Raw genomic sequence first — 18,181 nt, forward strand, 5'->3', positions numbered from 1 at the left:
AAACTGTTATGTACATACAGTACTATTGTAAAAATACAAAAAAATTGTTGGTAGCAGAAGTGGGGTGTCATTATCTGTTGAAGTCAGTCAGTGCCCCACTTGTGCCACTCCAGTCAAAAAAGTCTGGAAACACCCTTGCTGTATTTGACAGCAGCAGCCGAAAAGAGATAGGAAAGTGGGGGGAATAATATACAACAAAGGGTTGGACTCAAACCCAGGCCACTGTGGCCGTGACACAGCCTTTGTACATGGGGCACATGTCACCAGGTGATCTACCAGGGACATGTACCTTCAAACACTTTAACATTTAAAAACTTGATACAAAAAAATGACCACATTTATTTACTTATGTAGCCTCTTTTATATATTGCCTGCCTAAATTGACCTCTTGTGTTATGTTTGTTTTGTGTTTCTTTTCTTTTTTGTCTTTATGCATAGTTTTGTCATCACTTTTTTAGATAGATAGATACTTTATTTATCCCGAGGGAAATTAAAGGTTTCTTTTTTATTCTGAAAACCTCGACTTGTAAACAACACCTATGAGACATACATTTGTTTTGTCCAAAAATGTTTCTTCAATTAAAGTAAAAAATATAGAACACAAAAACCCACTCCATTCCAGTAGGTGACGGTATCGCACCAACTGGGTTGCCAGCTGCCAAAATATACGAGGAATGCGTTTATCGCGAGAATACAGTCAGTGTGTCCTTGCTGAGTCCGAAATGGGGTACTGGGACTTACCAGAGGGCACAGACTGTGTGGAAAAAACATGGATCACAACCAAACTAGGCACGGCTTTGGGTAAATATCAGCAGTGATAATACATATAAGTTAGATGCACGGTGTTGCCCGTGTTGGTCATGAAAGCTAACTGTCGATTTCGCTTTAATGTTTAAGCTAACTAATGCTAACTCTTTTAAGCTAGCAGGTTATACGGAGCTTTTTTTTTTTGCTTTATTTGCGCAAATTTGACTAACTTACCTCGTGTTTTGAGCCAGTGTTTTTTAGAAGCCATAAGCAACCAATGTGAACCACCTTTGTTACTGCTAACAGAGAACCAAAAACCCACATAAAGCCTGGTATTAAGAGTATCGTTAACTTGTAACGGCTTGTAGGACATTTGAAACCGAAGTTTAACTAACGTTATTTGACTGGGCTAAAATAACGGTGATTGGTAAGTCTAATAGTATTTTTGGGTTAGGGTTTTTTTTATTTATTTATTTATTTATTGCAAAAAGGGGGTTACAGTTCAGATGTGACTTACAGAGATAACGTTATATAACGTTATATAACAGGATACAAACACATAAAATACAAACAAAGTGAAGTAACGCTTTGCCAGGGGAAGCTTATATGCTATAACAAAGAGAAAGATGACCATATGTTGACAGTTTTAATGGCCTTTTTGTTGTTGGAGCCAGAAATCAAATTAATATAATGTACAACTTCATGGAGAAAAGGTACAAAATTAGATTTTTTACTGTTGATTTACATTTATGAATGTGGAATTTTGCCAACAGAATTAATACATTTATAATGAAGTACATATTTTCTTTACTTTGACTTCTATAAAAGCAAAATACAACATTCTCCCCCAATAAGGCAAAGTCTTTATAAATATGGTCAATGATGAATCTGCTGAAGTTCTGCCAAATGTTCTGGTGTGTAAGCAATACCAAAAGAGGTGCAAAACAGTTTCTGGGTAGTCTTCACAAAAAGAACAGTTTGTATTGATGTCTCTTTTAAATTTAACCATGTAATGATTAGCAGGGTAATATCTGTGAATTATTCTGAACGACACTTTGGGCCTGTCCTCACGAATACGCGGCTTCACCCAATACAATGTTTCGAAAAAAATCTCCATATACACGGCGTCGTTTCCCGAAATATCTGCGTCCACACGGATTCACGGACAACGACCCAAAACGCTGTAGTACATATGCCAGGCCTGTATGTGGCGCTGTGATGCCGCCACACCAATACACTAAAACCGGAAAAGAAGCCATGGAGTATGCGCTGTTTACAAACAAGTAGTAGTAGTCCGCCATTGTTGTTGTTGTCATGATACATCTAGCGGCGGCGGCTGAGGTTAAAGGCTAGAGAGGCGGGGCTAATACGTCATCGTTTCAGAAATAATCTGTTTCGCTGCCCTGACGACTCCGGGAAATCCGTCATTTTCGGATTTTCCCACTCTGGGACCCGTTTCCAAAAAATACCGTTTTCACACCCCAAAAACGCCGTATCCGTCTGGACGCGAGGCCAATACGGTAAAGTATTTATCGGGAATCAAGAAAAACGTATTCATGAGGACAGGCCCTTTGTTTACTATCAGGTATCTGTGAGGAATCATCCAAACTTTTTTCCAGTCAATGTCATTTACAAATCGGTTCCAATAAAACATAACATTTGGAATAGATACAATTTCTTTCTGAAACAAGGCACGAATGTTCTTATTATTTCGAGGAAGTTTAGAAAAACAGATTTTTTCCAACAGGTGATTCAGCCACAGCGGTGAGGGAGACAGAAGTGGGTGGAGGTCTGCCAGTATTTCTAAAAAACATTATTGAGCCTGATGGAATGGCGTCAAATACAATTGCAAATTCTCGTGGCGTAACTGGAATATTATGTTGATAGAAACTCTCTATAAGAGAAAAGTCGCCCCTCTCCGTTAAATAGCTGGCCCACCAGCAGAATCTGATTCTGTACCCAACTCTAAAAAAGAGTGACTTGTTTTTATATAAAATATCTCTGTAATTCCAAATTAGATACCTGTGAGGTGAGAAATTGTGCTTATAAATGAGAGCCCATGCTCAAAGTTGTCTACTTAACAGGGAGTTTGTCCACATTGTAATTACAGTTCAAAATAAAGCTTAGATCACCAGAGCGAGTTTGGAAGCACTTCTGGTGAAGCATATCTTCTCATCTTTGTGTCGTTATCCCAAGTCATCTTTGTCGTCTTGCCTTTTGTTGGCGTGCCAAGCAATAGTGGGGTCAGTGCCCCCCTGAGGCTGGAAGGCGGAAAACACCCACTGGTACTTGACAGCGAGAACTGCAGTTGCAGTGGCTGGTTTCCCCCCAGCGACCACAAGGGACAACAATGAACCCAATCCACACTTGAAGAATCTGAATCAGAAAAATACAGATTGTGGTATTGCAGAAGTTATAAATGATTACCAAGAATTACAGAATAATCCAGTGTAATGCACATTGACCCCAGTATTGCACCTTAATCAATTTATTGCACATTAACCAGAGACATTTAAGCACCAGTGATGGTAATGACTAATGACTCAGAGTTTTGATACCCTGAGGAAGGAGTTGTACAGTTTGATGGCCACAGGTAGGAATGACTTCCTGTGCTGCTCTGTGGTGCATCCTAAGATTTATTAATTAATTAATTAGATAATTTATGTTTTATAAACAGCATGTTTTGGTTTCACAAGAGAAGGATTTCAAGGATGAAGACAATATATAATAGTCGTCCGATAATGGGAAATTTATATTATTATTATTATTACTTCAATAATTAAATTATAGCCAAGAAATTAGCGGTCAATAATAATAATAGTATATTTTTGAATTCTGTTTTTTATTAACTTAAATGATGAACTATAAAGAATAAATGAACATTTGAAGAGTCAGAACTGTTGTTTGTTTGTGTTAACAACAGTGATGTCAGTTAGATTTGGTTAAGACAGAGCTATTGAATATTAAATCACCCATCTTTGATCACTAGAGCTTAGCTTATTGTACCGTCAGGTGTGTAAAAACGACAGGGTATGAGCTTCTTTTTAAAGTACAAAAATGCAATCTTTTTGGTATCAGTTATTCAAGACTAACTTGTTTGCGCTGCTACTTTACTGAGCTTTTTTACCGAATAATTCGGTATGTTCTCTCGCACAGTGAAGATGGCACAGAACGGGGTTATGGTTTATTAGATGAATTAGAATAATTTTTCATGAAGACTTCTAAAGAAAAAGAAACTCCTCATTTAAATGATAATTACATCTTTCCCTCTCTGATGGCAGGCCTTATGTATCGCTGTTAGGCATGAGACAATATGAACATTTCATGTCATGGTTATCTCAACCAAAATCATTGCGATGTATGATATTATTCACAATAATCATGAAAATATAGTTAATTCTTTTAAAATGGCACTAAAACATAATGGAATCACGTTACCTTACATTTAATTAAGAAACACATACTTATTGCACCATGTCTCCATGTTGGAAAGATACAGGCTCCCCCCTGTATAAAATAAATCAGAAAATCAATATAGGACTGCATGATGGCGAGCTAGACAGCTTTTCAGATCAAGCCATGTGAGGATATTCACAAATATTCTGATTCACAATTATCACGTTAATTGAAATTCACCATGATACATTTATTTAGTGTTTTTTATTGTGATACGTGATAATATCGTATATATTGTCCCATCCCGTCCAACGGCCATTTAAAACTGCTTGTATATGATATGAACTAGACCATTCATTGCTCTTGTATTTCATCCAGAGTACAAACTCTATTTAATATATTTTCAATATTTTGAAAGTGTTTATTGTTGCATTAAAACCAGTCCTCCCTTCCCTACCATATTAGACCAAATTATACCTTGTTTTTGGGTGGGCAGGAGATCTTTAGGGGTAGATAGTAGGTCAACAGTGCACTACATAGAAGGGGTATACGTCATCTGAGAGGTGTGAACCTGAAGATTAATTAAATGATAGAAGTATATGATAGCCATTTCCAAGGTGCAAAATTCTAGAAATAGCTAGAAAAAAACCTTCTTGTCAATAGAGCTAGAAAAGCCATCCTTCCTCTGGATGCTTCGAGGCTATACAAGGATATCTAGGCTACTATGCAGCATCATCACACATGAATACAATTGGGCTCACTGAATCCACAAGAGTCTCAGCTTTCCAGTCATACCCAATGCAATTTTAATACTGTTTAGTGAGTATGCATAAATATTTAAATACACTAGAAACAAATGACACATTTATACTGGGTGCAAAAAACTGCATGGGATCAGAATATAGTGGGCATGTCTGTAAAGGGGAGGGGTTCATTCAGATATCTTTGAAAATGGCCATGCCAAAATTTTGCCTGACTTTGGAGCGTTATTAAGCCTACTTCCTGATAGCTAGCGTGACATGTTTGGTACCAATGTTGTGCCAATTTAGTTTCATATGGTACCAGCATCTCTTTATGACTGAGCCCACAAACAAGATCAAGTTTGTCTGAATGAAATACAATTTGTAATTTACAAAATAATCATTAATAATATGACAAATATCTGATAAGAGAACCAATGTTCAGTCCTCAACAGCCACAGCCCGGGGCGGCTGTGGCTCAGAGGCAGAGCAGGTCGTTCCTCAATCGGAAGGTTGTGGGTTCGATCCCCGGCTCCTGGTGCCACATGTCGAAGTATCCTTGAGCAAGATACTGAACCCCGAATTGCTCCCGATGCCGTGCATCGGTGTGTGAGTGTGTATGAATGTTAGTTTCTGTTCGATGGACTTTGCCATCACTGAGTGAATGTGTGTGAAAGGGTGAATGTGGCACGTAGTGTAAAAGCGCTTTGAGTGGTCGGAAGACTAGAAAGGCGCTATACAAGTACAGGTCCATTTACCATTTAATACTCACTGTACGGTAGAATCGCATCAAAAAGGACTGTGATGCCATAGTTAGCCCTAGATGAGAATTGTGACTTTTTTGTTGATTTGTCTGCTTGGTTGTGTTTTTTTTGTGTATGTGTATTTTCAGGCCTGGTTGGTTCAGCCTATCATCTAGTGGCATTCCCACCTGATTCTGCATTGGCAGCACTACAGAGAACGACCAACGCAACAGTTCCTATGGGTAAATATTTTTATTATTCAAAAACCCTTTTCAGCTGTGAAGGCAAACTGTTTACTTTTTCAAACTAAAATTGATGGTACTATATTCATAAAATGTCTACCGTAAAACAATAGCTTAAAATCATGGGTGGACTATTCAAAGTAATCTGAAGAACCAGCCTTGAGACCAGGCAATATCTTTTTTATCATTGTCTTTACAAAGACAGGATAATGGTTTGCATAGCTTGGGATATATCTCACTCTAGTAATTTCTCCTAATCCATTATTGTACATATGACTGATAGCAAGAAGTAGTGCTGGGTGATATACCTAATGAACCAGTATACCAGATTTAATATAATTTGTGTGATATGAAATTTTCATATACCGCCATATTGTTGCATAGCTAAAACAACTGCTGTAACTCATTTGTTTTTTGTTGATAGAACACTTGAGAAATATCTCTCTGAATACTTAAATATTTTGAGTATATCAGTTTATAGTGTTTATACAACTATTTTGAAAAGTTGTTGGCATATCTTTTAATTTTAAGTTCTTTTTTTTAAAACGATGTTTGTTAAATTTGTTAAAATTGTGAAAATTAATCAAAGGCTTCAGTATATACTACTTGATGAGGTTAAAGTGTTTTTATATAAACAATACTGTAATCAATTTTTACACACACAAACGAAGCAAAGACTGCAGACAGCTGATCACACTTAAACTCTGCTTTCTGAAGAACATATCAAAATAAATAACTTTATTTACATTTTACATTTTCAAATTCAAGAGTAGGTGTAAGACTGTGGCTCAACCAGTGGCTGGACTGTGTATGGTCAGCGGGCCATTCGGAATTAAGAAATTGTAAGGACAAGGCCACTTTGGCCTTGGATAAATAAAAGTTAATTGGGGAATTAAACAGTAAATTAAAATAAAATTAAAGCTGCAAGCAGCGTTGAGCGGGACCTCGCACTCCACGCAACTCGGGGCGTGCTGCAGCCGCGTCGCGTGCCGTCGTAACACGTGCGGACCAAAACATGAAATTTCACGTAAATCAGCTCAAAATTGCCACGCAGCGCTTACTTCCTGTTGCTGGTAGGTGGCGCTATCACCATGTCTTAATAAGTTCAGGGCGGGACTGTTGTAACACACGTGAAGTTTCATTGAGATTGGACCATGTACGCTGAAGTTATGAGGACGTGTTCAGGGCGAGACTGTTACAGAATATATGAAGTTTACTGGAGATTGGACATTGCACACTGAAGTTATGAGTGCTGTTTTAGGGCGAATCCGCTGAATTCGACAAGTCGTCACTGGCACGGTCATTTCATGTATGTACACGTGTTCAGGGCGGGAATGTTATCAAGCATTTGAAGTGTGGAGCCGACTGGACAATGTACACTCAAGTTATAGCGAATTCGTGTTTTGTGGCGGTCCATCAAAATTTTCTGCCACCCCACAGACCCCTCACCAAAGTCAACACATATCATCAACAATGTGTTTTTTGCATTTTATAAGTAAATTTCAGCTAGATCTGATCATCCATCGAGGAGTAGAACATGAAAGTATAAAACGTGATACTTCCTGTTACCAGTATGTGGCGCTATCACTGTCTGAATATTGTCATGTAGATGTGTTCAGGGTGGGACTGTTATCAAACACGTGAAGTTTCATTGAGATTGGATCATGTACGCTGAAGTTATGAGGATGTGTTCAGGGTGGGACTGTACACTGAAGATATGAGTACCATCTGTTTGATGGCCAATCGGTGGAATTCAACACGTCGTCACGGGGACACGGTTAAACATACAGTCACAAATAGCCCAACTTTTGATAACCAGTGTGTGTAGATTGAAGTGATCGAATTTGAAGTCAATCTGATAAAATCTGTAGGAGGAGTTAGTTAAAACAGAAGCCCCTTCAATGCCGGAAATAGCATCACAGTTTGACAAAGCCATGGGGAAGCATCGTACCAAGTTTCATCTTAATCACACATACCGTTGTAGAGATATAAACTTCTTAATTTTAAAGAGCGCCACCTAGTGGCGATGGCCTGAAATTGTGCACAGTGCTTAAGTAAGACATGTGGAACTATGGACCCAAGTTTGGTGTCAATCGGACATACCAATGTGGAGAAATGGTTCACTTCCTTTTTTGATGAAAAATCAACAGGAAGTGCTAATTTTATAGCGAGCTTATTGTTTGAAATTTCAAAAATGTTCAAATTACTCTTTTGCCAAGGCGGTCCCCAGGTGCTAGGTGAAAAATTTCGTGCGAATCGGACAAAGCGTGTGGGAGGAACACGAAATTTAGTTTAAGGACATTCCGTGCTCTAACGAAATAAAATTATAGGCGGAAGTCGGCGGAAATGGTTCACTTCCTTTTTTGATGAAAAATCCACAGGAAGTGCTAATTTTATAGCGAGCTTATTGTTTGAAATTTCAAAAATGTTCAAATTACTCTTTTTGCCAAGGCGGTCCCCAGGTGCTAGGTGAAAAATTTCGTGCGAATCGGACAAAGCGTGTGGGAGGAACACGAAATTTAGTTTAAGGACATTTCGTGCTATAAAATTATAGGCGGAAGTGGGCGGGGCCTATATAGGAAGATTCAACTCCATTCACCGAACACGTGGATATAAGTTTTTTGAATGTACGATAAACTATGCAGAAGTTATTAGCCAAAACGCACTTTTCATGATAGTAGCGCCACCTAGTGGCGGACCCGAAAGCGACGCATAGAATATAAAATTTTTCACCAGGCCTGACCACTTTGCCAAATAAAATTGACTTTTCGTATATGTTCAGGGGGGCAAAAATGCAATCAAAAGTGCTAAAAATAATAATAGGGAAGAAGAAACGAAGCAAAAACAATAGGGACCTCCATCAGTCGCTTGCGAGGTCCCTAAAAATACTGAAAATCATTGCAAAATGCCGGAAATGGCATCACAGTTTGACATTTGATTCAACCTGGCCAACTTTGAGGGCACGCCACGGACTTGCCCTTTAATGTACATGCACAAATAGCACAACTTTTAATCAGCACCATTTTTTGACTGTACTGACCAATTTTGAAGCAGATCTGATAAATTCCCTAGGAGGAGTTTGTTCAAATACAATGCGAAATTGACACATTTTTTAGCGAGCCTCAGGGAGCCATGGGCAAGCATTGTACCAAGTTTCATTTCAATCACACGTGCCGTTATGGAGATATAAACTTCTTTATTTTAAAGAGCGCCAACTAGAGGCGATGGCCTGAAATTGTGCACGATGCCTAAGGAAGACATGGGGAACTAAGGACCCAAGTTTGATTTCAATCGGACATACCAATGTGGAGAAATGGTCCACTTCCTTTTTTGACGAAAAATCCACAGGAAGTTAGAATTCTTATTTTTTGAAATTTCACAAATGTTCTAATTACTCTTTTTGCCAGAGTAAGGCCTGACCATTTTGCCAAATAAAATTGACTTTTCGTATATGTTCAGGGGGGCAAAAACGCAATCAAAAGTGTTAAAAATAATAATAGGGAAGAAGAAACGAAGCAAAAACAATGGGGACCTCCAGCAAGCGACCGCTGGATTGTTTTTGCTTCGTTTCTTCTTCCCTATTATTATTATTATTATTATTATTATTATTTTGGCCAAGTGGTCAGGCCTGGTGAAAAATTTTATATTCTATGCGTCGCTTTCAGGTCCGCCACTAGGTGGCGCTACTATCATGAAAAGTGCGTTTAGGCTTGTCGAATTCAGCCGATTTGCCATAAAACAGCACTCATAACTTCAGTGTGCAATGTCCAATCTCCAATAAACTTCATATATTTTGTAACAGTCTCGCCCTGAACACGTCCTCGTAACTTCAGCGTACGTGGTCCAATCTCAATGAAACTTCACGTGTGTTATAACAGTCCCGCCCTGAACATGTCTACATGACAATATTAAGACATAATGATAGCGCTACCTACTGGCAACAGGAAGTAAGCGCTGCGTGGCGATTTTGAGCTGATTTGAAATTTCACGTCTTGGTCCGCACGTGTAACGATGGCACGCGACGCGGCCGCATCACGCCCCGAGTTGCGTGGAGTGCGAGGTCCCGCCCAACGCTGCTTGCAGCTTTAATTTAAGTCAAGTTTGCTATAATACTAAACCTAATCCATTGTCAGGTTTAGAATGCATTTGTAGTAGAATATCTTCACAGTGTGGTTGATGTTAGTACAAAGCTAGAACAATGATATTTCACTGTGTAAATGTGTACTGATCTTTGGATTCCACAAATTGCATCAAATTGTGTAAAGCTAATATGGGTCTCTATCTGTGTTGTTCCAGCTGTCATGGGAGCCATCTTTGGCATGGCAACGTGTCTTAGTGCTCAGGCTCGTGAAGCCCCAGATGACCCACTGAATTACTTTATCGGGGGTTGTGCCTCTGGGATCTTCCTGGGAGCCAGAAGTAAGCATCAGTCCATCAGCTAATTCTGCTTCTTCCCGCTCCTCTGGACTCCCAGAGCAGCTTTGAGACAGTTTTTTTTATCAGATGGCCCCTAAGCCCTTACCCTGACCCTTACGACACAAAAGTATAAATCAGGCTAAACACCCTCAAAATCCTTATGTCCAATAAGTTATCACAAGAGGCCCTTCTGATAGCGTATATGAAGAGGGCCTTTTATGGAGGTAAGAACCATCAGGATACCAAGGTACCAGTAGTCTACATTGTCACATACATTCAAATTAAGTACAGCATGTCCATCAGTTGGAGAGATCTGCAACAGGAGCAAATTATTGTTATAGTTGCTTTCAACTAACCCCTACTCAGATGGTGTCTGATTTAGAAATGTTATGATACATCGCAAGATAGTTAAATTGTGGTACAAATATATGCAGATTAAAATCTGTGAGATAAAAATGAAAAAGGTAAAAAAAAAATGACAGACATTGCAAAAGATATGGGGCCGTTTTCCATAATTGACAGGGTTTATATTTTTAGTTTGACTGTTACAAAGAAGACGAAATATGTATTGTTTTTTGCCATTTAAAAACAGAGTACCATTACTGCTACACAATCTATTGCCCTTTGAGAACAAATAAAGTGATAACTAATTGATTAATTAAGTAGGGGAGAGTGGGGTAAGTTGAGCCATAGGGTAAGTTGAGCCACCCCTTGTTGCTAGTAAATGGTAAAAAACATTGATCATGACACCAAATATTTAGGAGGAAAGCATCATTTCATGGAGTCTGTGAATATAAGAACCACATGGGTAAAGTGGTTAGATATTTATTTCCAAAAAATGTAGGCAGTAGGGATACGGCTCAACTTACCCCACTCCTATGCTCAACTTACCCCACACACAGGGTAAGTTGAGACACGAGACCGCTTTTTTTGGACATGCTATATTATCGAAACAGTTATGTTTACACTCATTCTGTTTGTTTGAAGGGATGCACAACATCCTGAAATATATGCAGATATATTAGTTAGCTCGTCTTACCCCACTCTCCCCTACTGTTTATTTCTGTTTTATAGCAGAGAAAAGTTAGTGTAAAATTCAGCTGACATAACTAACTGAAGCCTTACTCTGTGTGTGTGTGTGTCCATGTGTCTGTGTGTCTGTGTGTTTATCCTTAGCCCACAGTGCTATGACTGGTACGTCAGCGTGTCTGGGCCTGGGTACACTGGCCTTCTTTACAAAAGTTGGCAAGATGGAGGGCTGGAAGCTAGTTGGACCCCCTAAACTATGAGGAGGAAAATGCCTGTAAGATTTAACTATATGTTGTAAAAAGAGTTCATGTAATAAAGTTCTTGTGAAAATGACCCAATAAACTTCCATTTACTTGATTTCATCTCAGTTGTTTAAAACAATAATTACAGGAGTGTCATAGTTAGGAAAGGTCAAACTAAATAATTTTAAGACATTTTCAAATGTATTCTAAAGTGGCAGTTAACCATTTACTATTTTTACAGCTAATAAGCTAATGATTTTATTATCAGTGAGTGCATTTATGCATATTCACACATTTACAGCAAAGAATTAGTAGGTATATACAGAACAGAATGAGGTATATACAAATAATACTTATTCCACAGAATATTTTCTATAGAATATTAAGTGAATATTATTATTATTTTTCTGCTGCCTGGTAATAAGTCTAAAATATATAAATTATACTATGGCTTGACTGAATACTTGATGGTTATTATTTACTGAGTGATGTGCATCCATATTGCTAAGTATGCTGAAAGATGAAGATATATACTTTATTAAGCCCCGATTGGGGAAATTCTTTTTTGTTCTTACACCCACACGCTGAAATACACACTTCATGCACTTGTGGACATGCAACAGGGAGAGAACTCAAGGGCACCTGGTGAAACTGTCACCTCTCCAGCTACCAGGCCACACTCCATATTTTTGTCTGTGGGAAAGTCAAGTCCCTACACACTGAGCCACTGCCACCCCCTATGCCAATTCATATCAAAAATGTTTTCTCAGGACACTTTTAAAATAGAGTGGGTCTAGACTGGCTCTTTGCACAGGGGACCTAGTACACCGGGGAGGCAGCATTGTGGCCTGAGTCCAGTTCCCCCCAAAATATATAATGATCTCCATGTGATGTGTCACTGCTTTGAGTTGTTGCCCTGAGGCCTTGCTGCTTCAAAGCAATCTTCCATGTGTCAAGGGCTTGTTTATGGAAGTTGGCTAGTTGAACAGGTAGTTTACCAGAGATACAGGAGAGCAAGAACCTTAGTCCACTACACAGATGAAGCAATTCCTTTGACTTTTCAGAATATGTATGTATGCATTTACAGATTTGTCTACACATTACAAATCTCAATACAGATTTTACATACACGAATCTGACTTGCGGCCCTTTGCTGCATGTCATCCCCTCTCTCTGCCCCATTTTCCTGTCTATCTTCAGTTGTATCTATCAAATAAAGGCAATAAAAGGCCAAAAGAAAGCGCTTTGAGTGGTTGGCCGACTAGGCGCTATACAAGTATGGGTCCATTTACCATTTCTCATCATCATCAGTCATTTCTTTGTTTTGTTTTTTTCTGGCCTTTTTATTGCCTTTATTTGATAGGGACAGTTGAAGATAGACAGGAAAGGGGGGCAGAGAGAGGGGATGACACGCAGCAAAGGGCCACAGGTCAGATTTGACCCCCCCGCCCCAACCCAAACTGGTTTAGGCAGACGGCCTGTCTGAGGTTTCTGCCTCTTAAAAATAAGTTTTTCTTTTCTGCCGTCGCCAAGTGCTTGCTTATGGTGAGAACTGTTGGGTCTCTGTAAGTAATAAGGAGTTTGGCCTAGACCTGCTCTGTTTAAAAAGTAAAAATGAATTGGCGCCATACAAATCATATTAAATATTCAGGGGATTATGCTTATCCTTTAAAATCTGTTTAATTTACCTATTTAATGGACCCAGAACTTTCATTGATTAATTAATTTCTTTACAGTTTCACCCATACTTTGTTTCAATAAACTTTGGAAAGCACATAATGGTCTTCAGAGCCATGATTAGGGAAAGGTGTTTAGCCGCCTGTATACACCCTGTGTATTGAGGACCTCACAGACATGTTGTCATAAACCACAGGAAAAAAAGTTCTAAAATAAAATACCTTTGGATGCTTCTTTATTGAAATTTTAAAATAGTATACGGCTTGATGTGAGATTTACACACTTTGAATCCCATACCAGACTAGACTTAAACTTAGCTATACAAATCTAAGTAGCAGTAGCATATTACTAGCATTAAATATGGAATCCAACTACACCCCTTTATGCCAGTCTTTGCCAAGAGATTATAGCTAACCAGTGAAGTTTAACAGTAACAAACTGATTAATAATTAAGCTTCAGGCTGACTCACACGGATCGGTTAATGCTCTTACAGAGTCAGAAAAGCTCATAAATAGAACACTGGAAGCCTGTAAGAAGTCAAGACGTTCTGGAAGATTGGAATCAACATGTTGGATAGTCTCACTACAGGTCTGAACCTTCTTTAACTTTTATGCTCATAGGCTGTTTGGACAACTATTTTTTACAACAACAACAAGCTTTATGGCACATACAAGGTAGACTATACATTACTTTCAAGAACATAGCAAAAATACGAACTATAAATGACACAGATAACTATGTGTTAAAACAGCTAATTCAGCAACTCTTAACGGGACTGAGCATTACAGCCTGCCTGTATTATCATTTTACCTTCAGTGTGGACAGAAAGACATGCTGAACTTTGATATGAGGACCTATTGGCCAATGGATGTAATAAAGCAGTTAAGTGAATACAAGGCCACATAGGTGGTCAAAAACATCTTGAAGTGTCTGTTTAAACCTTGTGTTATCTACAGTATGCAGATAGTTTCAATTACATTTCCAAATGTTTTCAGATCCCCAGACCTCTGCTACCACCCCAATATAATGGCGGTGAAGCATTGTGCTATGAATTATCCAACACGGATAACATCTAACGTCAGCCCATACTGCAACTATTGTTTATTATAATTATTATGTATGGTCTAGACCTGCTCTATTTGAAAAGTGTCCTGAGATAACTCAAATACAATTGAATTGAATTGAATTGTTATGGTCATCTTGTAGTTTTGTAACTATGTACAAAAACTGCTTAAAAAATCATCCAAAATACTTCCATTGTCTTGTCCGTTTCAAGTGTTAGTCAATTGCACTTCCATAATTAAGGCTACAGCACTTAATATGAATATAAATGTTTCTGCACAATTTCAGTGTTTCCTTTCAACAGAAAAGTAACTAGGCCAAAGCTCTTTATTTTCAATATTATTTGATGACAGGCAGAGATTGCCATTAAACTAAAAGCAGGCACTAGTCTATGGTCTTCAGTACAGGGTGACTGTAGTTGCCAGGCCCGTAGTAATCCAATAACAACATTCATGTAAATTTTTGTACATGCCGTGATCATTTTTACATGTTCATGTGCTTTAGTATTGCATATTCCTAAACAAGTTTGAAATGAATCAAATAACCACACACTATCTGACACAATAAATACAGGGTCAGGCCCCTGTATGAAGCTATAACGATGACAAAACATAAAAAATTTGCCATTGAAAACAAAACCTAAACTGAAAGTAAAAATTGGCATTAAAACACTTCAAACTAAAAATTGTCTTGGCCCTGAAAAAAGTTTCACTGAAAGATAAAACACATTTTATTTCTTTTAGATTTTTTTTTTGTATTTTGTTTTTGAATTACAATCTTTAGATCTTGTCTTTGGACTCACTTCCCACAACAAACCGGCACAGGATACCAAAAAGCCCTACTTTTTTAAAGGGGAAGGCTTTCGGCCAGTAATGCACAGATGCATTTAGGCTGTGTATGTGCTAAACCAGAAGTGGAGGATCAGATCCTTTATTTAGGTAAAAGTACTAACATCCCACTTTGAAAATACTCCATGTTAGTGGGGTTACAACAGAAGCCTTTCCTCCGCTGCTGAATCAAATCCTAAAGGAAACTCTGAAGCCAAAGACCCGTCCTATTGTCTGTTGTATATTTACTATTGCTCTATTACTATTCTTGCTTTAATAAAGCAATAAGCAATAAGTATTTCTTATCCGATTATTTGATTAATCAGTGGAATAATCAGTAGAATACTCTAAGGCTGCAGCCTAGTTTTTTTTACTTATTTAAGATGATAAAACTTTCTGCCCTTCACCATTTGTGTAGTCCCCCATAAGGAGCTGTACTTATTGCACTCCTTAATGACATTTTACCTTGATCCCACTTACGGAGGCTGTTGCAAGTTGAGGTAACAAAATGGTAAAAGAGTTTATTCTTAGATTATATTGGTAAATGGAATGGTAAATGGATCTGTACTTGTATAGCGCCTTTCTAGTCTTCCGACCACTCAAAGCGCTTTTACACTACATGCCGCACACTACACAGCAATGGCAAAGCCCATCAAACATGAACTAACGCATTCATACACATTCACATTTAGCGAGCTATTTGGTTCAGTATCCTGCTCAAGGACACTTCGACATGTGGCAGGAGAAGCCGGGGATCGAACCAACAAATTTCTGATTAGGGGACGACCCGCACCGCATGCCAAATTGAAAAGAAAACAGTCAACACATTAATTTGTGTTTAATTGTGTGTGTGTGTGTGTGTGTGTGTGTGTGTGTGTGTGTGTGTGTGTGTGTGTGTGTGTGTGTACAATTTGAAATAAGGGTGATATCTGTACATTCTTGTCACATTATGCAACATGATAAATTTAAGTAAAAGTAAATATATAATACAATGTTATTCTTCTACCTTTTGTGCTGCATTGGCAATGGCAGGACTATATGTTTTGTAGAACTAATTTGTCACTAACACATTCAATGGAAACATTGCTGACATTTTGGCCTCCTCTAGAAAGAAAATCTACGATAGCAAAATTATATTCTGTACTTGGCATGCAGGCAGCAGCTCCCCTGGGTTCATAACAGCGGCACCTCCCAGCACAAGCCTCAAATTGGAAGCTGCTGACATCGCTGTAGTTGTCGTCTACTTTATCTTTGTCATGGTGGTTGGAATATGGGTAAGAAATAGAAGTGACTCAACTAATTTTAGGTGGTGTTCATGATATTGTACTGCAAGATTACACTTAACAAAGCCATTTTTAACTAATTCATTTTTTTTATTCCACAAATGCTAGTATCCTAAAACATTCTGAGAAGAACTATGCTAAACTATGGATATTAATGGGCTTGAAAAGTGACTTTGAATTTTGGCATTGAAAATAACATTTGGCATTGAAAACAAAACCTGAACTGAAAAGGGAGACATTAGCATTGAAACACTGGGAAAAAAAGTCCTATTTTAGTCTGTCTTTATTCACTGAAAGGGGGCCATTCATCTTACTGCAAGTCTGTCACTTTGTCAGTGGTTTTCAATTTCAATTCTTTGTCACTGTTGGTGTAGAGAGGAAGGTATGAGGGGAGAGGGCAAGGAGAGCATCATTTACATAAAATCTACATAATCAGGAGAAAATGTCACTCCACTGGAACTGTTGTCCGCTCAGAAGCCTCTGACATGACTACACACCTAGCATTGAACAATGCCTCCCAAATGTATGTCAAGTCTGTTTCTCTCTGCCATTGTTTTTCACATATAAATTTAAGCTACACTACATAATATTGGATTGGATATTGGAACAGCAAGAAGGCAAGCTCAGTCTGTCTGCAGCATTTAATATCACCAAGCTCTTGCCAACGACTTCTTAGCTTTCTCTGTTAACTTTAGAAATGAACTAAATTTAAATAGAATATTGAATATGAGTACAGTAGATGCCCTTTTAAGGAATTTTATGTGGACATTCTTTTCAGAGACACGTTCTAAATAGACTATTTGATATTAGAGCTGAATAGGTGTCAGCTAGCGAACATTAGGTTTTATGTTATAAAACAATGGCAGAGAAAAACAGATTTGCGGTTTGGGTGAACTAGCCATTGCCATTGGTCTGCGGTCATATCAGAGGCTGCTGACTGTCCTCTAATTATTAAGTATTTCTGATCAGTTTTCAGGGTTGTTTTTATGTGTACTGCTAACCTGATATTTATCTTTGGCTCTTTTATAGTCATCAGTGCGAGCCAATCGCAGCACTGTGGGGGGGTACTTCTTGGCTGGACGTTCAATGACCTGGTGGCCTGTAAGTAACACACTTCTGACTGGTGTGCATAATGTTTTGTTCTCAGTTCTGTATATATATATGCTACATTCTATATGGCCATGTAAACATACTGTACTGTTCTATTGTCTGAATTATAATCCTGTTTAGTACTGAATAGTTAAGTTTGGCTGCTCTTATGGCTGTGGCTATGGCAGGAGATACAGCGGGTCATTCAGTAATCAGAGGGGTGGAAGTTTGATCCCTGCTTTATGTCGTATTGTCCTTGATGAAGATACTGAAACCCAAATTGCACCCGATACTGTCTCGTCTGTGTGTGAATTAGTGTCTGTTTGTGACGGCCTTTGCCAACAGTATGAATATGTGTGAATGGGTGCATGTGACATGTAGTGCTTTGAGTGGAAAGAAGTGTGAATTTGCCCAGTGTGGGATCAATAAAGTCTATCTTATCTTAAGAGTGGAGAGGCACTATTTAAGTACAGCCCATTTACAATTCACCATTTACACCTACCCTAACATTACAGAACAGTTATTCTGACACAATCAGAATAATGTTTTAACATAGAATTTTAATTTCATCTTCTTCTGTTTTGATGTTAGTAACATGCATTAATGGGACATGAATGAGTGCAGAAAGAGAGAGAGGAAGAGAGGAGCTCAGTGCATCATGGGAAATCCCGATAGTCACACTCAGCG

The 18,181-nt window shown here is 38.4% G+C and overlaps 2 protein-coding genes across 5 annotated transcripts in view; both read left to right on the forward strand.

Moving 5' to 3' along the window:
• The first annotated feature begins 664 nt into the window (after positions 1 to 664).
• Positions 665 to 11,670, forward strand: ndufa11 (NADH:ubiquinone oxidoreductase subunit A11). Its single transcript, XM_051403421.1, has 4 exons — positions 665 to 801; positions 5,776 to 5,868; positions 10,165 to 10,287; positions 11,461 to 11,670. The coding sequence occupies exons 1-4, from the start codon at positions 675 to 677 to the stop codon at positions 11,571 to 11,573; spliced, it is 456 nt and encodes a 151-aa protein (XP_051259381.1). The 5' UTR covers positions 665 to 674; the 3' UTR covers positions 11,574 to 11,670.
• Positions 11,671 to 13,688: 2,018 nt separating this feature from the next.
• Positions 13,689 to 18,181, forward strand: part of slc5a9 (solute carrier family 5 member 9) — a 49,750-nt gene continuing 45,257 nt past the window's right edge. For 3 of the 4 annotated variants that reach the window (XM_051403279.1, XM_051403282.1, XM_051403281.1), the window contains exons 1-3: positions 13,689 to 13,821; positions 16,278 to 16,396; positions 17,435 to 17,506. In XM_051403279.1, the coding sequence (XP_051259239.1) occupies positions 13,800 to 13,821; positions 16,278 to 16,396; positions 17,435 to 17,506 (213 nt within the window). In that variant the 5' untranslated portion in view covers positions 13,689 to 13,799. The remainder of the gene's footprint in view (positions 13,822 to 16,277; positions 16,397 to 17,434; positions 17,507 to 18,181) is intronic. The other variant, XM_051403284.1, reaches the window with a different exon arrangement.

This window comes from Dicentrarchus labrax, unplaced genomic scaffold (assembly GCF_905237075.1).
Source record: "Dicentrarchus labrax unplaced genomic scaffold, dlabrax2021, whole genome shotgun sequence".
Lineage (NCBI taxonomy): Eukaryota > Metazoa > Chordata > Actinopteri > Moronidae > Dicentrarchus > Dicentrarchus labrax.

Excerpts from the sequence above, each read along its gene's own strand:
- ndufa11 (XM_051403421.1), top strand. The coding sequence starts at position 675 with ATGCGTTTATCGCGAGAATACAGTCAGTGTGTCCTTGCTGAGTCCGAA. Across the intron at positions 5,869-10,164 it reads CAACGCAACAGTTCCTATGG|CTGTCATGGGAGCCATCTTT; the intron begins GTAAATATTTTT and ends GTGTTGTTCCAG. Across the intron at positions 10,288-11,460 it reads GATCTTCCTGGGAGCCAGAA|CCCACAGTGCTATGACTGGT; the intron begins GTAAGCATCAGT and ends GTTTATCCTTAG.